At 43.5% G+C, this 24,619-nt stretch overlaps 1 protein-coding gene across 1 annotated transcript in view; it reads left to right on the top strand.

Moving 5' to 3' along the window:
* Nucleotides 1-24,398, top strand: part of LOC111978946 (sterile alpha motif domain-containing protein 10-like) — a 146,691-nt gene extending 122,293 nt beyond the window's left edge. Inside the window, 2 exon segments of the mRNA XM_024009194.1 lie at nt 17,740-17,880; nt 24,014-24,398. Of these exon segments, the coding sequence (XP_023864962.1) occupies nt 17,740-17,880; nt 24,014-24,036 (164 nt within the window). The 3' untranslated portion in view covers nt 24,037-24,398.
* The last annotated feature ends 221 nt before the right edge of the window (nt 24,399-24,619 follow it).

Genomic DNA, 24,619 nt, shown 5'->3' with positions numbered 1-24,619 from the left:
AATATTGACTCAGAAATAAAACACTCTTACTAGAACTTGTGAATTGAAAAATAGACTTAAAATACAAAGTAGCAAAGCCGAGTCCCTCCATGGAAAGACTCAATTACAAACGTAACAAAGCCAAGCTCTCCATGGAAAAAACAAAATGTTCATATTACAGAGTCCTGCCTTTATAGGATTCTGTCTTTGCATAACGTATAGAGTCCCCTCCCTCTATATGAAAATAGCTTCCCTTGACCTTTCTCCATCACGATCTTTCCATCTCAGTTCTTGCTTGTTAACGCCCACATCTGACAGCTGTATAGGTTATAATGGTAGCAGGGCCCTGGTCATATATGTTCCATTCCTTATATGGCCATTCTGTCTCAGCTCTTCAAAGTGGACAGCCTAGATGCTGCTAATAATGGAAATGTTATCATAGTGATGAGTTTTGCTCCCACAAGATGAACGTACTTTGGTACGAAAAGTGTAAATCATTCCCAAAAGAAGAGCAAAGGACCTTGTGAAGATGCTGGAGGAAATAGGTACAAAAGTATCTATATCCACAGTAAAACYAGTCCTATATCGACATAACCTGAAAGGCRGCTCAGCAAGGAAGAAGCCACTGCTCCAAAACCGCCATAAAAAAKACAGACTACGGTTTGCAACTGCACATGYGGYCAAAGATCGTACTTTTTGGAGAAATGTCCTCTGGTCTGATGAAACAAAAATAGAACTGTTTGGCCATAATGACCATCGATATGTTTGGAGGAAAAAAGGGAGGCTTGCAAGCTTAAGAACACCATCTCAACCGTGAAGCACGGGGGTGGCAGCATGGTGTTGTGCTTTGTTGCAGGAGGGACTGGTGCACAAAATAGATGGCATCATGTGGGAGGAGAATTATGTGGATATATTGAAGCAACATCTCAAAACATCAGTCAGGAAGTTAAAGCTTAGTCGAAAATGGGTCTTCCAAATTGACAATGACCCCAAGCATACTTCCAAAGTTGTGGCAAAATGGCTTAAGGACAACAAAGTCAAGATATTGGAGTGGCCATCACAAAGCCCTGATCTAAATTCCATAGAAAGTTTGTGGGCAGAATTGAAAAAGCGTGTGCGAGCAAGGAGGCCTAGAAACCTGACTCAGTTACACCAGCTCTGTCAGTAGGAATGGGCAAAAATTCACCCAACTTATTGTGGGCAGCTTGTGGAAGGCTACACGAAACGTTTGACCCAAGTTTGACTCATGCCTTCAAACATACCTTCGTAAAACTGACTATCCTACCGATCCTTGACTTCGGCGATGTCATTTACAAAATAGCCCTCAACACTCTGCTCAGCAAACTGGATGTAGTCTATCACAGTGCCATCCGTTTTATCACCAAAGCCCCATATATTACCCACCACTGCGACCTGTATGTTCTTGTTGGCTGGCCCTCACTACATATCAGTCGCCAAACCCACTGGCTCCAGGTCATCTATAAGTCTTTGCTAGGTGAAGCCCCGCCCTATCTCAGCTCACTGGTCACCATAGCAACACCCACCCATAGCACGCGCTCCAGCAGGTATATTGCACTGGTCATCCCCAAAGCCAACACTTCCTTTGGCCGCCTTTCCTTCCAGTTCTCTACTGCCAATGACTGGAACAAATTGCAAAATTCTCTGAAGCTGGAGTCTTATATCTCTCTCTCTAATTTTAAGCATCAGCTGTCTGAGCAGCTTACCGATCACTGTACCTGTACACAGCCAATCTGTAAATTTCCCACCCGACTACCTCATCCCCATATTATTACTTACTCTCTTGCTCTTTTGCACCCCAGTATCTCTACTTGCACATCATCATCTGCACATCTATCACTCCAGTATTAATGCTAAATTGTATTTATTTTTGCCTCTTGGGCCTATTTATTGCCTACCTCCCTACTCTTCTACATTTGCACACACTGTATACAGATTTTTCTATTGTGTTATCTTCTAGTTGCACACAATCCCGGATCCGGGAGCACCCTCATCAGTAAAAAAGCTGACTAGCATAGCCTAGCATAGCGCCACAAGTAAATACTAGCATCTAAATATCATGAAATCACAAGTCCAAGACACCAGATGAAAGATACACATCTTGTGAATCCAGCCATCATTTCTGATTTTTAAAATGTTTTACAGGGAAGACACAATATGTATTTGTATTAGCTAACCACCATAGCAAAAGACACAACTTTTTTTTCCCACCATTTTTTTACTGCATAGGTAGCTATCACAAATTCGACCAAATAAAGATATAAATAGTCACTAACCAAGAAACAAATTCATCAGATGACAGTCTGATAACATATTTATTGTATAGCATATGTTTTGTTAGAAAAATGTGCATATTTCAGGTATAAATCACAGTTCTACATTGCAGCTGCAATCTGAAATAGCGCCGAAGCAGCCAGAATAATTACAGAGACCAACGTCAAATATCTAAATACTCATCATAAAACATTTCTGAAAAATACACAGCATACAGCAAATGGAAGACCAACATCTTGTGAATCCAGCCAATATTTCAGATTTTTTAAGTGTTTTACAGCGAAAACACAATATAGCATTATATTAGCTTACCACAATAGCCAGAAACACAAGCCATTTACCAGCAGCAAAGGTTAGCGATCCTAACAAACCAGCAAAAGATATATAATTTTTGACTAACCTTCATATACTTCATCAGATGACAGTCCTGTAACATCAGTGGTTGTATAACCACAAATCGTGGTTATACAATGTGAATTGTAGCCAAACTTCAAGCAATCTGTCCGGCGCCATCTTGGAGAGGCACCTAATCTAATCGATAACTAATCGTAAACTTGACTAAAAAATACAGGTTGGACAGCAAATGAAACCGCTGTGTTAGATTTTTAAAATTAACGTTACTACGGCACACAGCGTGCGTTACAGCGAGACCGTGCCGAAATGAATGGCGGAATTATTGTGTAACTTTTTTCAACATAAATACGAATTAACAGCATAAAGACTTCTTACTTTTTGATGAGCTTCCATCAGAATCTTGGGCAAGGTGTCCTTTGTCCAGAACAATCGTCTTTTGGTTGAAAGATGTCCTCTTGTCCTGTAGAATTAGCAGCTAACGCTAGCCATGTGCCGGAGAGGTGTCCAACACGCGACAGCGCGTGACAAATAAATTCCAGAAAATCGCAATAAACTGGTATAAACTGCTATAAGTCGGTTTAAATTAACTACCTTATGAAGTTTTTAAGACAAAAATCAAATTAAATCAGAGCCGGAGATATAGAACTTCTCAAACGAAAGCTTTTCAGGACGCCATGCTGGTGTCCCTCCTGTGTCAGGCCCCCCGTTGAAAAGGTCGGACCTTCCGTTCCAAGAGGATTTATAGTGCCCCAGATGATGCAATCCACTCCATTCAAATTCTCACCGCTTACTGACATCTAGCGGAAGGCGTATGCAGTGCATGTAGCCCCATAGCTTACATTGGAATTTATAAACTGGCCCTAGACAGAGACCTCGATTTCAGAAATCTCACTTCCTGACAGGAAGTGTGCTGCAGAATGAGTTCTGTTTCACTCAGAGAAATAATTCAAACGGTTTTAGAAACTAGAGAGTGTTTCTATCCAATAGTAATAATAATATGCATATTGTACGAGCAAGAATTGAGTACGAGGCAGTTTAATTTGGGAACAACATTTTTACAAAGTGTAACAGCACCCCCTATTGAGAAAAGGATTTATTGACTGTACGTTGTTTATTGCCTACCTCCCTACTCTTCTACATTTGCACACACTGTATACAGATTTTTCTATTGTGTTATTGACTGTACATTTGTTTATGTGTAACTCTGTTGTTGTTTTTGTCGCACTGCTTTTGCTTTATCTTGGCCAGGTCGCAGTTGTAAATGAGAACTTGTTCTCAACCGGCCTATCTGGTTAAAATAAGGTGAAATAAAAAATATTAAAATAAACATTTTAAAGGCAATGCTAGTATGTAAACTTAAGTGTATGTAAAATAATTCTCTCTGCTATTATTCTGACATTTCCCATTCTTAAAATAAAGTGGTGATCCTAACTGACCTAAGACAGGGCATTTTTACTAGGATTAAATGTCAGGAATTGTGAAAAACTGAGTTTAAATGTATTTGGCTAAGGTGTATGTAAACTTCCGACTTCAGTTGTAGATTATTATTAAAAATCAGCCGTTTCTAGCTACAATAGTCATTCACAACATTAACAATGTCTACACTGTATTTCTGATCAATTTGATGTTATTTTAATGGACAAAAAATCAGCTTTTCTTTCAAAAACAAGGACATTTCTAAGTGACCCCAAACTTTTGAACGGTAGTGTATATACAGGCCTCAACCACTACCCTGAGAACACTTGATTCAGTATATCATGCGGCCCTCAGGTTCATTACAGTTCAAAAACGTCTAACACATCATTGTGATCTCTACAGCGTGGTTGGCTGGTTGTCATTGACCTTGTGTAGGCTTAAACACTGGTATACACTGATTTATAAGGCCATACTGGATAAAATGCTATTTTATCTCTGATCTTTTTTAATCAGGTCGGTAAATAAATATCAATTACAGTCCCATTCTCATTTGCTTTTAACAGTACCAAGAATTAGAACAGGTCATGGTAGAAATAGTTTTAGTTACTCAGCACCGTGGTCCTGGAATTCTCTCCTGAACATTTAAAAATGTGATGATCTAGTTACGTTGGTGGAGTTTTAACACTTGATCGATGTAAATATCATAGAAGAGTGTAATTGTCTTTAGCACAGCTGTTTTTTTGTCTTTTTTAACGTCATACTGTATGTAATTGTTGTACTGTACGTGTGTCTATAGTTTTGTTTAATGTTGTGTTAGTTTATGTCTGAAACTTTGTTCCCCCGGCTCCTATTGGACCAGGTCTCTCTTGAAAAAGAGATGTTATCTCAATGAGAAAAACCTGTATAAATAAAGGTAAAAAAATGTATGAAAAATAAATGAAGCTGGTTGAGAGAATGCCAAGAGTGTGCAAAGCTGTTCCGGTCAGCCTCAGAGAACAACATCGACATATACGCTGACTCGGTGAGTGAGTTTATAAGGAAATGTGTTGGAGATGTTGTACCCACTGTGACTATTAAAACCTTCCCTAACCAGAAACCGTGGATGGATGGCGGCATTCGCGCTAAAACGGAAAGTGCATTTAACCATGGATAGAAGTATGGGAATATGGCTGAATATAAACAGTGTAGTTATTCCCTCCGCAAGGCAATCAAACAAGCGAAATGACAGTACAGGGACCTTGTGGAGTCGCAATTCAACGGCTCAGACACGAGACGTATGTGGCAGGGCCTACAGGAAATCACGGACCACAAAAAGAAATCCAGCCACGTCACGGACACCGACGTCACGCTTCCAGACAAACTAAACACCTTCTTTGCACGCTTTAAGGATAATACAATGCCACCATCGCGGCCCCCTAACAAGGACTGCGCCCCCCCCGCTCTCTCCTTCTCCGTGAGTAAAACAGTTAAACGTGTTAACCCCCGCAAGGCTGCTGGCCCAGACGGCATCCCTAGCCGCATCCTCAAAGCATGTACAGACCAGCTGGCTGGTGTATTTACCGACATATTCAATCGCTCCCTATCCCAGTCTGTCCCAGTCTGTCCCAGTCAAGGTGGCTACCATTGTTCCTGTACCCAAGAACTGAACTAAATGACTACTGCCCCGTAGCACTCACTTCTGTCATCATGAAGTGCTTTGCGAGACTAGTCAAGGATCATATCACCACCTTCCCAACCACCCTAGACCCACTTCAGTTTCCATACCGCCCCAACAGGTACACAGACAACGCAATCGCCATCACACTGCACACTGCCCTATCCCATTTGGACAAAAGGAATACCTTTGTAGGAATGCTGTTCATTGACTACAGCTCAGCATTTAACACCATAGTCCCTGGGTCTCAACCCCGCCTTGTGCAATTGGGTCCTGGACTTTCTGACGGGCTGCTCCCAGGTGGTGAAGGTAGGAAACAACATCTCCACTTCGCTGACCCTCAACACTGGGGCCCCACAAGGGTGCTTGCTCAGCCCACTCCTGTACTCCTTATTCACCCACGACTGCGTGGCCATGCACGCCTCCAACTCATTGCAGACGACACAGCAGTAGTGGGCTTGATTACCAACAACGACGAGACAGCCCACAGGGAAGAGTTGGGGGGGGACTCGGATTGTGGTGTCAGAAAAGCAACCTCTCACTCAACGTCAACAAAACAAAGGAGCTGATCGTGGACTTCAGGAAACAGCAGAGGGAGCACCCACATATCCACATCGAAGGGACAGCAGTGGAGAAGGTGGAACGTTTTAAGTTCCTGGGCGTACACATCACAGACAAACTGAAATGGTCCACTCACACAGACAGTGTGGTGAAGAAGGCACAACAGCCCCTCTTCAACCTCAGAAGGCTGAAGAAATGTGGCTTGTCACTCAAAACCCTGACCAACTTTTACAGATGCACAATCGAGAGCATCCTGTCGGGCTGTATCACAGCCTGGTATGGCAACTGCACCGCCCTCAACCACAAGGCTCTCCAGAGGGTGGTGCGGTCTGCACAACGCATCACCGGGGGCAAACTACCTGCCCTCCATAACACCTACAGTACCCAATGTCACAGGAAGGCCGAAAAGATCATCAAGGACATCAACCACTGCCTGTTCACACCAATAGAAGGCAAGGTCAGTACAGGTACATCAAAACTGACTGAAAAACAACTTCTATCTCAAGGCCATCAGACTGCCAAACAGCAATCACGAACTTGGAGAGGCTGCTGCCTACATTGAAACCCTTTCACTGGCCACTTTAATAAGTTGATCACTAGTCACTTTATACAACGCACTCTAAATAATGCCACTTTAATAATGTTTACATATCTTACATTACTCATATCACATGTTCTGTATATACTGTATTTTACACCATCTATTACACTTTGCCTTTACCGCTCGGCCATCGCTCATCCATATATTTATATGTACATATTCTCATTCACCCCTTTAGATTTGTGTGTATTAGGTAGTTGTTGGGGAATTGTTAGATTACTTGTTAGATATTACTGCGCTGTCAGAACCAGAAGCACAAGCATTTCGCTAAACTCTCATTAACATCTGCTAACCGTGTGTACGTGACCAATAACATTTGATTTGAGCTGTCATCAAGGCAACGTGTGGCTACTTTAAAGAATCTCAAATATAAAATATATTTTGATTTGTTTAACACTTTTTTGGTTACTACATATGTGTTATTTCATAGTTTTGACGTCTTTCCTATTGTTCTACAATGTATAAAATGGTAAAAATAATGAAAAACCCCTGAATGAGTAGGTGGGTCCAAACTTTGACTGGTACTGTGTACTGAACCAGAATATAAACGCAACTTCACCTCGTCTGAGAAAGATGTACATGGTTATCAAAACATCACGCCAGGCTAAGCTCACACGAAACACATCTCTTCTTTGAAGTGTTTCTATGCGATAAATGAATAATGTAAAAATGATTGAAACCAATTCCCTATTTGACCACTAGGTTATATTGGTATTATGACACCTCAACTGTGGTGTTCTGTTATTCTTGTTTCTTTGGTGGGGACAAGCTGATTTTGACTTCACAGTAGGTCAGTGCTATCAGGATCCATGGGACATCCCTATCCTAAACCCTAACCTTAACCTGTACCCTAACCTGAACCATAACTCTGACCCAGCCCTAACCTTTATATTTATTTATTTTATTTATTTCACCTTTTTTTAACCAGGTAGGCTAGTTGAGAACAAGTTGTCATTTACAACTGCGACCTGGCCACGATAAAGCAAAGCAGTTCGACACATATAACAACACAGAGTTACACATGGAATAAACAAATATACAACCAATAACACAGTAGAAAAATATATACACAGCATGTGCAAATGAGGTAGGATAAGAGAGGTAAGGCAATATATAGGCCATGGTGGCAAAGTAATTACAATATAGCAATTAAACACTGGAATGGTAGGATGTGCAGAAGATGAATGTGCAAGTTGAGATACTGGGGTGCAAAGGAGCAAGATAATAAATAAATACAGTATGGTGATGAGGTAGATGGATGGGCTATTTACAGATGGGCTATGTACAGGTGCAGTGATCTGTGAGCTGSTCTGACAGCTGGTGCTTAAAGCTAGTGAGGGAGGTAAGAGTCTTCAGCTTCAGAGATTTTTGCAGTTCATTCCAGGCGTTGGCAGCAGAGAACTGGAAGGAGAGGCAGCCAAAGGAGGAATTGGCTTTGGGGATGACCAGTGAGATATACATGCTGGAGTGCGTGCTACGGGTGGGTGCTGCTATGGTGACCAGTGAGCTGAGATAAGGCGGGGCTTTACCTAACAGAGACTTGTAGATGACCTGGAGCCAGTGGGTTTGGCGACGGATATGAAGGGAGGGCCAGCCAACAAGATCACACAGGTCGCAGTGGTGGGTAGTATATGGGGCTTTGGTGACAAAACGGATGGCACTGTGATAGACTGCATCCAATTTGTTGAGTAGTGTTGGAGGCTATTTTGTAAATTTCATCGCCGAAGTCGAGGATCGGTAAGATCGTCAGTTTTACGAGGGTATGTTTGGCAGCATGAGTGACGGATGCTTTGTTGTGAAATAGGAAGCCGATTCTAGATTTAATTTTGGATTGGAGATGTTTAATGTGAGTCTGGAAGGAGAGTTTACAGTCTAACCAGACACCTAGGTATTTGTAGTTGTTCACATATTCTAGGTCAGAACCGTCCAGAGTAGTGATGCTGGACGGGCGGGCAGGTGCGGACAGCGATCGGTTGAAGAGCATGCATTTAGTTTTACTTGCGTTTAAGAGCAGTGGGAGGCCACGGAAGGAGAGTTGTATGGCATTGAAGCTGGAGGTTAGTGTCCAACGAATGGCCAGAGGTATACAGAATGGTGTCGTCTGCGTAGAGGTGGATCAAAGAATCACCAGCAGCAAGAGCGACATCATTGATGTATACAGAGAAGAGTTGGCCCGCGAATTGAACCCTGTGGCACCCCCATAGAGACTGCCAGAGGTCCGGACAACAGGCCCTCCGATTTGACATACTGAATTCTATCGGAGAAGTAGAATCTATACCTTTTTCTCCCTGAGTATTCTTTACAACTCTTTATATTTTCAAGCATGGTGGTGGGTGCATCATGTTATGGGTATGCTTGTCATCGGCAAGGAGTAGGGAATTTTTTGGATAAAAAGAAACGGAATAGAGCTAACCACAGTCGAAATCCTAGAGGAAAATCTGGTTCAGTGTGCTTTCCAACAGACACTGGGAGACCTTTCAGCGGGACAATAACCTAAAACACAAGGCCAAAAATAAACTGAAGTTGCTTACAACATTTAATGATCCTGAGTGGCGTACTTACAGTTTTGAATTAAATCGGTTTGAAAATCTATGGCAAGACTTGAAAATGTCTGTGTAGCAATGATCAACAACCAACTTGACAGAGTTTGAAGAATTTTTAAAAGAATAATGTGCAGAAATGGTACATTCCAGGTGTGCAAAGCTCTTACAGACTTACCCTGACAGACTCACAGTGGTAATCACTGCTAAAGGTGATTCTAACATGTACTGACTCAGGGGTGTGAATACTTATGTATTCTGTATTTAATTTTCAATAAATGTGCAAAATGTTAAAAAACATTTTTTTTGCTTTATCATTATGGGGTATTATATGTAGATGGAGGAGAATATATATTTTTTAATCCATTTTGAATTCAGGCTTTAACTCAACAGAATGTGGAATGAGTCAAGGGGTATGAATACTTTCTGAAAGCACTGTAACTATGTAGATAGGCCTGCTATAACTGACAGAGATGTATTAATTTGAAGTAGCAGAAACCTATACAATCTGGCTAACTACCAAGCACATCCCCAGCCAAGTCAGAATCCGCCTGTCTTGCACTAACCTCACCTCCGCATGGCCCTGGTGAGATTTAGATTTTCACACTCCGTCTGTGACAGAATCATGTACAGCACGTGTCAAACTCAATGCCCGTATGTGGTTTGAGTAAAAACCGTAACAACAAATAATCTGGGGAAAAAAACTATCTCAACCGACATTAAAATGACTTAATAGAAATCGATACTGTGTAGAAATGATCATGAACGTTTATTTATAGTCTCTTCATTCTGTCCAGCTTGCTAATAGAAAATTCCAAAAGTGATGGTAAATATTTTTAGCTAATTTGGAGGGCGAGGAAATGTAACAAGTGCGACACCCCTGGACCTTGAATGTGGCCCGCAGAGAAATACGTTTGACACCCCTGATGTACAGAATCAGTGTGCGTGTGTGAGCGCCTGGTTTTGTGTGTGTGATAGGCCTACCAAACCAGGGACACGGATTCGGACTCAGTCAAAAACATTTCAAACCCGACAGTAGTTCATGTACAGTAGGCTACAAATGTCATATCTTAATTTGATCATTCTGTCATTGCAGAGAATATTGCTGCACTGCAGGAAATTCAAATGATCCTCATGATGAACATAAATTCACTGAAAACCTGCAGTTCTCTGTCTATCACTAGATCTCACACCTAAACTACATCCTGCTGTAGCCTATGAAAACGAATTTCCCGTTAGAAATGATCACTTTTTTACATTTTTATAATGCTGCAGGATTATTTTACTCCTGATGAAACTGGTCAAATTAAGATCCTACATCTGTAGGCCTTAGGGAGGGGCCAACTGGTTTGATATTGTATGAAGCTGCCACACAGGGTATTTTAGGATCTCTTGAATTTGTATTTAAGTGTAATTTTTGTGGCTTACATGACGGGAATGTCTCCCTTTTGCCCTCAGAACTTCTTTATCACCAATTAACTGTGTGGGTGGATTGAACAAAGATGTTTCTACAGAAACAGAAGAAAGTTCTTAGTCATTCCACCAATTTGGTGCCTTTTGAGAAGTGTAACTTTTGATTTTAACATTCTGTCACATGTTCAACTTTGTTAACAAAAATGTTTTCCCATCTAAAATAATGACTATAGTAAGTGCCTAATAAAGTAACAGGGTTGACTGTAACGGAGTTAATGATTTATGATTAATGACAGCCATTAATCCCCTCCTGCCAGGGGGAATGGAAGACGTATAGGTACCTGCTCAGTTTTCCAGATTTATTGAATAATCCATGTGGTCTATATTAATAAAGGGCACTCAATTTAATATAACAGGCTTAAATTCAATATCGGTGCACAATTTCTACTTAGAATATCAAAGGAGGCAAAAGGCACTGTTTTAGTGGGACAACGCTTCTATTTAGTGTTCTTTTCCCTTCTCTCTACTTCTCTCCTTCTATTTGAGGGCTATGCCCTGAAGGCCATTATTATGCTCGGTATTAATTCTGTCGGAGGGGAATTGGATTGGAGCTCTTTTCATCTGCTTTGTCTCATTTGTACACAAAGGAACCAAGGGCAGCGCTTTTCTAGGACACCACGTTTCTGGGGGCACGAAGGAGAGACCCACTGGCTGAGGTGGGAGGGAGGGCTGCGCGGAGAGGTGTGTGTGTGTGTGTGTGTGTGTGTGTGTGTGTGTGTGTGGGCTGAAAGCACCTAAACTCAGAAAATACGTAGTTTAAAGAGGAACACAATCCCTCACATGGACAGAGAGCAAGAAACAACGGCCCTAACACACACACCACACACACACACACACACCACACACACACACACACACACACACACACACACACACACACACACACACACACACACACACACACACACACACACACACACACAGAGAGATGTATTATTTCTGGTAACCTTGCTGTTTGTCAAAGAAAATGTTTCCTGGAGGTTACATAGCGGCCAAACAATGCTCCTGCTCTCTCTCTCTCAAGTGTGGTGATTCAGCTCTTCAGTGTAGTGTGTGCATGCCACAGGGGACCCCTGATTGGAGGTATTGTGTGTGCCCTCCAGCCATCCTTCAGTATGTGTGTCTTGTCCTGGTCTGGCTGGTCCTGCTCTGCTAGCCTGTCCTCTTGGGTCCCTTATAGAATGAGTGTTAGTAGAACAGTAAAAGGCTGTGTTGCTTGTGTATAACGCTGACAACGGTGAGGAAGACAGGGAGCTGCTGTCATCAAGGGGATACCCAAGGCCTTGTCCAGTGTAAAGTGAGATAAGACAGAGAGAGAGGAGAGTGGTGGTTGGTTGGTGTGTTTGTTTGTTCTCCCTGGAGGAGCAGTGAGTGGCCTCCCCCTCCTTGTTCCTCTGTTAGGGGTAGACAGAGAGCTGCTGTATGTGGTGTCACCAGGAGGATACCACAGAAATCTTATCAAGTAGCCCGATAACTTCTATACTTCCTGAAATGGAGAGAAGTAGGTATGGAGGGAGGGAGGGAGAGAACAGGAGAAGAGATGAGTTGGATGTATCTGCCAGCTCTGAGATGAGGCTTGTTTTTGTTTTGTCACTTGCTCGCAAGCCAGCGTGCAACTATGTGTGTGTGCCTGTGACTATGTGTGTGTGCCTGTGACTATGTGTGTGTGCCTGTGACTACGTGTGTGTGCCTGTGACTACGTGTGTGTGCCTGTGACTACGTGTGTGCCTGTGACCACGTGTGTGTGCCTGTGACTACGTGTGTGTGCCTGTGACTACGTGTGTGTGCCTGTGACTATGTGTGCGGTTGTGTGGATGTCTATGCTGGGTTTTTGCCCTGTGTCAATGTCCAGAGAGGTAAATGAAAATGGATGGATTGATTAGGAGAGCTAACGGTATGAGTAATATGTCTAATTATCATGTAGACCTCACCCTGGCTGCTACAGCTATGATGGATTCCCGCAACCCCGGAATGATTGAAGGACAATCCCCTACCGTTTGGAAGCGCGTGCCCACGCGTGTGTATAACGCACGTGTCATCTCTGGCCTCTGCGTTTCTGTGTGTGTGTTCGTCATCCCCTCTCTCTCCCTGTGTAAAGCGGGATGCTTACTGTGGTTGATGGTATGTTAAATGTGTGTGTGGCCCTGGGAGCCCATCACCTTGGTGTTCTGGTTGAGACATCCTCAGTAAATCATCTGGCTGAATGAACCTCACTGAGCTGTCCTGCTCGCTGTCATTAAATCAACGACTCGTGGGTAAAAGCAGAGAAAACACAGTTGACGCTTAGCTATAAATCAGCAGGGATAACAGCATACACACACACACAGAGAGAGAGACAACACATGCATCTGCACTCCATTACACACACAAAGTAAAAGCACTGCCTACATAACAAGTGCCACGCAAGTGTGCTTAGCAAGTAGCACTTCCTCCTGATTCTGGTACTGAGGCTCAAACCCAGGACCTCTGCCATGCTAGCACACAGGACTGCCCTCCCAGAGCGTCTTGCCAGTCAGCGCCACAGGAAAGCTAGCTATTTGGCAGTGCAAGTGGGGACAATTCAGGCTGAGGAGTGAGTTTCACACATCTAGCCAGCTCATTTTCGACTGCAGTCCCTTGGCAGGTGATTAAAAATAATGAAAATGTCAATACAGACAGACAATGAGCACATATAGAGCAACGGATGACAAACAACACTTTTTATTTGGGATTTTATTAACCCCCCTCTTCAGAGGACACATATCTTGTTGGTTTTTTTACAAGCTTTTCCGCTAGATATACATATGTTTGACATACACATTTGACATACATGGTACGTTTATATAAGCAGTCACATAACAATAATACATTACCAAGCATCAGCTCTTTAATCCCACCCCTCAGGCTCTCTCAGCCCATCCCACCTCTCACCATAGACCACCCTCGTTTGGTTTCCACGTGCCATATATTTTTCAATTGCGCTGTGATGTTTTACATAATTTTGAAACTTTATAATCGTATAGTATCCACAGATAGTATCCACAGATAGTATCCACAGATAGTATCCACAGATCCACAGATGTGAGCTGAAGATTAGAACCTTTCTGACCAGTATTATTATATTATTTATTGACTGACTATGGCTTTCCAAATCGCCCAACACTGCTATTTGTAAGGTTGATTTTAAGTGCATGTTGTGATTTCTTTTAACCATTCCTGAACCTGTGACCAAAAACAAGCTACATAGGGTCAATACCAGAATAAATGATCTAGTGATTCTGTCTCTTTACAGCAAAATCTACTGAGCTGAGATGGTTGTATGCCACATATATATATAGCATTCTGTTGGTGGCAAGAATTTTGTATCATAATTTAAATAGAAAAACTCAGTGTTGTTTTGTACCAGTTCATTAACCATGTGGCATGGAATTGGTACATCGAAAATCTCTTCCCATCTATTTTGCAACCTGTATGGCACAGCTGTCAACATTTCTGTCCTGAAATGAAACTGATCTATTTTTCTATTTATACCAGTTCCTTTCAGACAATTTGTATCTTTAATATATGGCAGGCGAACAAGTTCCCTACCTTCTCCCTTTTTCTACTCGACTCCTCCATTTTTGTGCTAGTGCTGCAATCAGTTGGTTGTAAGTTTGGATTGAGCAGACATTCCCATATATTTTCCATAGCTGCATATGTGACATAACTACATAATTTATAATAGCATTAGTAAATATAATACAATAAAAAAATAAAATAAAAAATCCATAAAGAATATTTTTTTATTAATCAGTATATTTGAGTTTAAACAGAACATTTGTTGTCATATTTCTTCCATCTATTCTGGGGGATAAAACTGAAATCGTAACGAACTCTGCATGACTTGTTGAAGAAAGAGTGGTACTTTTAACAACATTTTAATTTTTAATTAGTCATAAATGATAATTTTTTTCTGTTAATTGTCAAAAAGGAATTTTTGAACAAAGGATGAGCCTCTTAATAATCTACTGGAGAACCAGTTGGGGTTTAAGTATAACTTATAAATGAGTGAAGCTTTTAGTGAGAGGTTTAAAGATTTAATATTTAATCATGTTAGTGTAACGTTCGTTCTCCTCCTCGGACGAGGAGAGGCGAGAATCGGACCAATATGCAGCGTGGGTTGAATACATAATGAATTTATTAAATCAAGACGAACACGAAGAACACTTGAATAAACTACAAAATAACAAACGACGTGAACCGACCTGAACTTGAGAACAAAACGCACGAACAGGAACGAACACACATAGGAACGAAAACGAAACAGTCCCGTGTGGCACAAACACTGACACAGGAACAAACACCCACAAAACACACGTGAAACCCAGGCTGCCTAAGTATGATTCTCAATCAGGGACAACGATTGACAGCTGCCTCTGATTGAGAATCATACCAGGCCGAACACAAAATCCCAACATAGAAAATCACACATAGACAACCCACCCAACTCACGCCCTGACCATACTAAATAAATACAAAACAAGGGAAAACAGGTCAGGAATGTGACAGTTAGACCCCAAACTCATATGTCTGGCTTAGCATTCCAAATAAAAGGAAATATTTTGGGCTCATATAATTTTTTTCAAATGAATCGTCTGCAGTAGACAGCACCATTAGTAAGTAAACGGTGATAGGACCAAAGAGTTAATCAATGTGATTTTTCCATAATAGACAAGTATTTACCTGTTCATAGTTGCAGAATCATATCTATTTTTTTCAAACTTTCTATTGAAATTGATTGTGGTAAGCTCATTTATACGTTTTGAGACGTGTCTTTTGACGATCCAATACGTACAGTAGACTGAAGACAGACGGCATAACATAAACATAAAAAGCAATCAAACAAAAAGACAATGTCTACACACCTCACAAGCTACAGACAACAAACAACATGGAAAGCAGCTATAAACAGCTATAGATTGTGTTCACACACCTGATTGTCCTCTAGCCATGTCTTTGGGTTGTTTGTGAAAGCGCGGAAGGTAGCGCAGTTACCTGTGTCTGAAGGCAGTGTGTAAGAGACTTATTCTTATTGGGAACTACAGTATCCATCACCTCTCAGGGCAGACCTTGTGGATCTGCTGCCATGGATGGTCTGCTTGATGGAGGCACTAAGTGGAGGGGGAGCCAGGCCATATAGCATCTTGAAAACAAGACATGCGTCTGTGTATTTCACAAGACTTTCCCAGATCACTAGCTCATGCTTTCTTTTTATTCTTTTTTATTTATTTATTTTGGACCCCTTTTTCTCCCCAATTTCGTATGTATCCAATTGGTAGTTACAGTCTTGTCTCATCGCTGCAACTCCAGTGTGGACTCGGGAGAGGCAAAGGTCGAGAGCTGTGCGTCTTCCGAAACACAACCCAACAAAGCCGCACTGCTTCTTGACACAATGCCCACTTAACCCAGAATCTCTAGTGGCACAGCTAGCACTGCGATGCAGTGCCTTAGACAACTGCGCAACTCGGAAGGCCAGCTCATGCTTTCTGAGGATGTTACAATGGTGTTGGCTATTGGACTTTTTATCAAGCACCTTGAGAGCATCTTTGTAGAAAGACTGAATCGGTTTCAATATTGTACAGCAAGCTTGGGACAACTACAGGTAACTGCCAAAATAAAGAAAACACCAACATAAAGTATCTTAAGAGGGCGTTGTGCCACCACGAGCAGCCAGAACAGCTTCAATGAACCTTGGCATAGATTCTACAAGTGGCTGGAACTCTATTGGAGGGATGCCATACCATTCTTCCAAGAGAAATCCCATTATTTGGAGCTTTGTTGATGGGGGTTGAGATCTGGTGACTGACACACACACACACCTACCAGCTCTCACCTCAGAATTAAACGTTCATCATGTTTCTAAAATTTCAAATTTCAAAGTTGTTCCAAATGTCGATTTTCAAAGTGTTTAATGTTATGTTTAGGCATAACCTCTGAATGGTTAAGGTAAGGGGTTAAGGTTAGGGATAGGCTTAAAACTAAAAATGTCAAAACAACTTTCTATCGCTGGATTCAAACTGCAACCTTTGGAATCAGAGGCAGATGCCTTAGCAAAACCGAAACTTACACGAAGGTAACATCAGTGTTGCCCCTAGTGGCCAGTGTCCACGTCGTCTCCCAGCGTCCTCAGACATGGATGAACGTCGAATACTGACTTGTATTACGGGTGACCTGGCTGCACACACTTTAAACCCCCTGTGCTCCTCCGGGACCCCTCTTTCAAAGTCAATGAGATCTCTTGTTCTAGCTATGGTATCCAATGGGGAGCTCGGCCTAATGGGATGATAATTGCTTAACTAACTCAGAAGCTACACCTGTGTGGAAGCACCAGCTTTCAATATACTCTGTATCCTTCATTTGCTCCTTTATTTTGGCAGTTCCCTGTAGTCAAGCAGTAGGGGAGAGGGGTAGGTTGAGCCATTTTTTAAATTCAGCATCACTCCATCAAGGGAAATGTAGTATTATTTCTAACAAAGACATATACCTATATTTCAGGATGTTGTGTTTCCCTGGAAATAATCAGAATTCATGTAAACGTTACAGTTTTGAAAACATAGCTTGTCCAAACAAAGTGGTCTCTCGGCACAACCCAGGTGTAGCTTGAGCCCCCTACACATTTCCATACTGCATGAAAAATGATCACTACCTTTCTAAAACCATGTCTTAAGAGATGAAGAGAGATTGGAATCAGCGATCCCCATGTGCTACAACAGTCTCCCTCTATCTCTCTTTCTTCCCTCCCCGCTCTCCCTCCCCGCTCTCCCCTCCCCGCTCTCCCTCCCCACTCTCCCTCCCCGCTCTCCCCTCCCCGCTCTCCCCTCCCCGCTCTCCCCTCCCCGCTCTCCCTCCAGGTCGTGCATTGCTGAGGTTGAACGGGGAGAAGTTGGAGAGGATGGGCATCTTCCAGGAGACACTGAGACAGGAGGTTCTACAGCAGGTCCTTCAGCTACAAGTCAGAGAAGAGGTCCGCAACCTGCAACTGCTCAGCAGAGGTGAGGAGAGAGAGTGAGTGAGTGAGTGAGTGAGTGAGTGAGTGAGTGAGTGAGTGAGTGAGTGAGTGAGTGAGTGAGTGTGTGAACGTGTGAGTGAGTGAGTGCGTCTGTGCATGTGTGTGTGTGTGTGTGTGTGTGTGTGTAATGTGTTCCATAAACACACTTATCCAGACATCAATAGCCAGCTACAGTCACTATGTGCTAACCTGGATACAGCTGCTAATGACAGTCTGCTGGAGCCAGGATAGAACACAGCAGTAGGCTGCTGTCTCTCTGTTGTTACCAACTGGACAATGTTAAAAGCTCTCATCATTAGACATACAGTACACTGAGTATACCAAGCATTAGGAACACCTTCCTAATATTGAGTTACATCCCACCCTTTTGCCCTCAGAACAGACTCAATTAGTCGGGGCATGGACTCTACAAGGTGTCAAAAGCGTTCCACAGGGATGCTGGCCCATGTCTTCCCACATTTGTGTCAAGTTGGCTGGGTGTCCTTTGGGTGGTGGACCATTCGTGATACACACGGGAAACTGTTGAGCGTGAAAAACCCAGCAGCATTGCAGTTCTTGACACAAACCAGTGTGCCTGGCACCTACTACCATACCCCGTTCAAAGGCACTTAAATATTTTGTCTTGCAAATTCACCCTCTGAATGGCACACATACACAATCCATGCCTCATTAAAAATCCTTCTTTAACCTGTCTCCTCCCCTTCATCTACACTGATTGAAGTGGATTTAACAGGTGACGTCAATGAGGGATCCTAGTTTTCACCTGGTCAGTCTATGTCATGGAAAGGGGTGCTTAATGTTTTCTACACTCAGTGTACATGGTAAGTGTCCGTAGCCAGATCTGTCCAATGCCGGACATTCGACATAGAGGGAGGTTCTACTGAGCTATCATATGGAATTTTTTAAGATGGTCATACCATGGATCATTTAGCTATTTGATTTTAATTTTAGGAACCCTGTAGGTATAAAAAGAAAAGATATTGAACTTGGCCTTTACTACTATAGCCCATAGACATGCATTGAATTACACATTCATAAATGGCAAAATAGAGGAATAAGGAATAAGGTTTTGAAGTGTCTGTCCTATATCTAGGAGATCTAAGAAAGCTCAGGAAATATTTTTGTTTTTTGGACACATTTAACCCCCTTTTTCTGTTGGCACCAAGCTACCTTAATACTTCCACAATTTAAAAAAAAACTGGTACCAGGTTACCTTCAGACGAGTCCCCTGACACTTGTGGATGTCATAGAGCAAAACAGAGAATATCTTTGTGTTCGTGAGAATCTCATCTTTCCTTAGAGTGTAACCGTTCGGATGCTACAGATGTTTTCATGAGAAGACCGATTTTGGGGACGTCTCGTGGTCATAGAAACCCCGCTGTAGCTCGGCTACCTTTCACTGCAGATGCGGAAGGCTGTCACGTTTGTTATAATGGACGGACCAAGGCGCAGCGTGATCGGAGTTCCACATCTTTATTAAAAGTGAAACTTCTCAACAACAAAAAAATAAACAAGCAACGAAACGTGAAGTAACGTAGTGCAACAAGCACATACACAAACAATATCCCACAAATGCAGGTGGGAACAGGGACACCTTAAGTATGATCCCCAATCAGAGACAACGATAATCAGCTGCCTCTAATTGGGAACCATACTCAATTCCAAACATAGAAATAAATCGACTAGAACACCCCCTAGTCACGCCCTGACCTACAACACCATAGACATTTACATTTAAGTCATTTAGCAGACGCTCTTATCCAGAGCGACTTACAAGTTGGTGCATTCACCTTATGATGTCCAGTGGAACAACCACTTTACAATAGTGCATCTAACTCTAAGGGGGGGGGGGTTTAGAAGGATTACTTTATCCTATCCTAGGTATTCCTTAAAGAGGTGGGGTTTCAGGTGTCTCCGGAAGGTGGTGATTGATTCCGCTGACCTGGCGTCGTGGGGGAGTTTGTTCCACCATTGGGGTGCCAGAGCAGCGATAGAGAACCAAGGGCGCACTGGAGGCCTGGAGCGTGGAGCCGGCACAGGTGGCACCGGACTGGTGACACGCTCCTTCAGGGCGAGTGCGGGGAGCTGGCACAGGATGTACCGGGACGTGGGAGGTGCACTGGAGGCCTGGTGCGTGGAGCGGCACAGGTGGCACCGGAACTGGTGACACGCTCTTCAGGGCGAGTGCGGGGAGCTGGCCAGGGATATACCGGACTGGGGAGGTGCACTGGAGGCCTGGTGCGTGGAGCCGGCAAGCAGGTGGACACGGGGACTGGTGACACGCTCTTGGGCGAGTGGGGGGACTGGCACAGGATATACCGGACTGGGGAAGGGTGCACTGGAGGCCTGGTGCGGGGAGCCGGCACAGGTGGCACCGGACTGGTGAGACGCTCTTCAGGGCGAGTGCGGGGAGCTGGCCAGGATGGTACCGGACTGGGAGGCGCACTGGGAGGACAGATGCGTGGAGCCGGCACAGGTTTCACCAGACTACTGACAGGCTCCTCAGGTCGAATGTTGAGCAGACACACTTGACCGAACATCTCTCTCCTCTCTCTCTCTCTCTCCAACTTCTCCATTGTCCTCCCTGACGGTCTCTGGCTTTCCCTCTGCTCAGCCGCACAGCTCCATGTGCCCCCCCCCCCGCCAAAAAGAATCGTTGAGGGTTTCTGGGCAGCGGACTGAAGACACGCTCTTCATGGCGAGTGCGAGAACCGGCACAGGACATTCCGGCTGGGGAGGCAACTGGTGGCCTGGTGAGTGAAGAGCCGCACAGTGATGGCGGCGACTGATGACCACGCTCTTCAGCAAGTCTGTGCTGCAGCCTACTCCTCGCCGTCTCACCTCGCTCCGGTATCGCTCTTGAATTCCCCCACCGTCTGCCATAGGGGCTCTTGCACTCTCGCGCTGCCTCAGCCAACAGCTCCATGTCCCACCCAAAAAAATCGTTCCCCCGGCGTCGTTACTGTCCTTCTGAGTCCTCTGCGACTCCCGCCAAGGTGGGTCTCGCATCCACTCAGTGATCTCTCCTCCCATTCCAAAACTCCTTTACCATCATGAACACGTCGAGCTTGTTCCTTGCTTGGCTTCACTGTTGTTGTTTATAATGGCACGGACCACAAGGAGCAGCGTGATCGGAGTTCTCACATCTTTATTAAAAAGTGAAACTTCTCACAAAAACAATAACAAGCAACGAAACGTGAAGTAACGTAAGTGCAGACAAGCACATTCACAAACAATATCCCACCAAAGCAGGTGGGAAACAGGGACAGCCTTTAAGTATGATCCCCAATCAAGAGAAAACGATAATCAGCTGCCTCTAATTGGGAACTCATACTCAATCCCAAACATAGAAACATCTCGACTAGCAACACCCCTTAGTCATGCCCTGACCTTACAAACCACCAGTGGAGAACCAAGGGCTTCTATGGTCAGGGCGTGACAAAGACCGACATGTGGCTGATGTGGTGGATTGAGAACGCAGCCCATGCAAAACAGATATCTCTATCTTATAATCTGACAAATTTTTGATGGGGATTTATTTATTATGTCTTAGATTGATCCTCACAGGTGGTGTTCAAAGTAAGAAGCTCGTAATTGAATGAGACGAAAAGAGGGGAGAGAAGGAGCAAGACAGAGAGAGAGGAAGACAGAGAGAGAGATAGAAAGAACAGGGGGAGAGAAGGAGCAAGACAGAGTGAAGAGGAAGACAGAGAGCAGAGTTACATGGGAGGAGAGAATACAGGGAAGACAGGGGGAGAGAAGAAGCAAGACAGAGAGAGAGGGAGACAGAGAGAGAGATATAAGGGGAAGAGATACAGGGAAGACAGGGGGAGACGAAGGAGCAAGACAGAAGTGAGAGGAAGACAGAGAGAGAGATACAGGGGAAGAGTACAGGGAAAGACAGGGGGAGAGAAGAAGCAAGGAGCGAGAGAGGAGAGGGAGAAGACAGTAGAGAGAGATATACAGGGGAAGAGATACAGGGAAAGACAGGGGGCGAGTTAAAATGCTGTGTCGGACATTTCTATTAATTTCCAGTTCAACAGGCATTGACTGTGTCCTATCAGATAGCTAATTGAGTGGCCTCATAAAACACCTGATAACCAAGAGGGTGGTTGGGAGGAGAGGTGAGGGAGAGAGGTGGTGGAAGGATGTAGAGAGGAGAGGAGATGAAAAGGGGATTAGGGATAGAAGTGAAGACGGGTTTAAGCGGAAGTAGGTAAGGGAGGGGTGATTAAGGGGGCAGGGGTTGGAGATAGTGAGTGTTGGGCTGAGGACAGGATAAAGTGGAGGGAGGAAAATTGAGTGTGGGAGGTTTAACAGAGGATTTCAGCCTGGCGACTCGTATCATACACTGTTGTTTCAGATTCATCTGACAGAAATGAACACGATATTTAACATGGATTGCTCTGTTACTTAAAGAGAGGTCGTTTTTAAGGTACAATGATTTGACCGAATGGATCTTGGGGGTTTGTTTACACTACTGAGACATGGCTCTTTCTCCCAACTTCTTTCTGGTTTTTAGATTTGACCTCCAGTGTTTTTTTAAATGAGCGCCACACTCTCGGTTCTGCTTTTCTCGCTTTTTCTGTCTTCTGTTTTCTGTCCACCAAGTGTGCATGGGTAGGAGTTTGTAGACAAAAGCACTGAGTAAACATTGTGTGTTTGATTCAATGTTCATCCTTGCCTCCTGCTCCAGCCTCTGGACTCTTACAGCAGCAGCAGAGTAATCCATCTGTGGGAGGATCAGATGCTCACAACACTGTAATTGCAAATCACCCTGAGCACAGACCCCTATAACTTCTATTGGGTCATTCCATGAAAAGCCTTTTGCATCCCTTGATATTTCAAGTAGAAATTGTGTACCAATATTGAATTTGAAAAGCTTATTATATGAAACGAAGTGCCCTTTAATATAGTCCACATGGAGAATTCAATAAATATTTTATCATATGAATAAAGGCTTGCAAAAAGTGCAAAAAATCTACATTTTGACATGTCCCTCCGTCAACCCTGTGCCACTTCTAGTAAGGCCACAATCAACAGCCTGATCAACTCTATGTGAAGGAGATGTGTCGCGCTGCAAAAGGAAAATGGTGGTCACACCAGATACTGACTGTTCTGATGTCTAATCTATTTTCGGTCATAGGAAACGATGGTGGAAACAATATGTACAAAAAAAAACAGACGAAATAGCATAATTGGTCAGGAGCATTTAAAACGGCTGCTATGTAATGCAGCGCCATTCTCATATTCTCATATGTTCTGATGTTCCGTGTCCAAGTGGAGTTCTGTTCACAGTTCCAGGGGCTGCCTGTCTGTCTGCACGCTCAACGGAACTGCAGGTGAAATGTAAATTCACTGAGGCAGAAAGCATGACAGGCTCAAAAAAAAAAAAATAAGAACATTTTTACTCAAACACACATTTTCTCTGGAACCCCTTTGTCCGCCTCTCCGCTTTCTCTCTCCTCTCTTCTCCCTCGTCTCTGATGTGTTTATATCTGAGAGAAAGTACCTCTTTACCTGAACAATCTCAAGCCACCCCCTCAATCCCGTCTGCCTTTCTGTCTCGGGGTGTGTTTCATTCCAATGCCATGTTAGATTTGGCCATGTCTTAGAGACAGGCGGCTGTTATTCCCTCCATATCAGGGGAGGGATAACTCAAATGCCAAATGTCTCCTTTTTTGTTTTTTTATTGCTCCGACAGGTAACTTCCCGAGCGTCCTTTGTTGTCATTTGAGGCGGAGGCAAAAGTGTAGTTGTCGCAGAGAGCAACCGTTCATAGAGGTCAATGAGTTTGATATGAGAATGGTTTTAGAGACTCCTGTTTCAGAAAGAATTCTACATTCTAAATGTAACCAGGTTGTTGACAGACGAGACAGAGTTTTGATGAGAGGTCATACGGAGGCAGGGGTTCTGGATTAGTGTGTGTGTGTGTGTGTGTGTGTGTGTGTGTGTGTGTGTGTGTGTGTGTGTGTGTGTGTGTGTGTGTGTGTGTGTGTGTGTGTTGGAATTGGGTATCAGGGTGTGAAAGACACCCGGTGATGCCCATCTAACCCCACTGTTCCTTCTATCCAAACCTAAATAATGAATTTGCCTCTCGATCTCTCTCCCTGCAGCCTCTTTTGGAAACCTCTCTTAGCTCATCCCTTTCCTGGTCCCTTTCTCCTCCGCTGAAACAATACGTCACCAGTATGTGACGTATTGCTCCAGATATGTGACAGCAGAACTGGGCTGTAAAAAGGAGAGAACTGAAGAGGGGCGAGAACGGAGGAGAGACGAGTCTATTTTCTCCATGACAAACAGACTGAAGGAGGATTCCCATTCAACAAGGCCAAACGGGTTTAAACGAGGCGCGGCGGAGTGAGAGAGAGAGAGCTGGAGAAAGAGAGAGACAATGAACTGCTGAATAAAAGATTACATAGAGAAAAGATGTATGAACTGACGTTGACATTGTAGACAAGTGAATTTGCAATTTGTATTATTATAACTACATGAGATTCCCCCTTTCTTGGTTTCGTCTTTTATTGTGGGTGCAGGGAGGAGAGTTATTACTGATCAATCAATGTAGTACATTACAGTGGGTGGCTTATTCCAAGGTGGGTGGAAAGGAAATGACCTACCGAATGTCAATGTCTCTGTATGACACTCACGTCACAACCCTGTTCACCATGTATCTTTTCCCCTCAGCATTTTCATTTTGGAATGTGTATATAGTTTTGATA

This window comes from Salvelinus sp. IW2-2015, linkage group LG19 (assembly GCF_002910315.2).
Source record: "Salvelinus sp. IW2-2015 linkage group LG19, ASM291031v2, whole genome shotgun sequence".
Classification (NCBI taxonomy): Eukaryota; Metazoa; Chordata; class Actinopteri; order Salmoniformes; family Salmonidae; genus Salvelinus; species Salvelinus sp. IW2-2015.
This window is presented reverse-complemented; position numbering and strand designations above follow the sequence as displayed.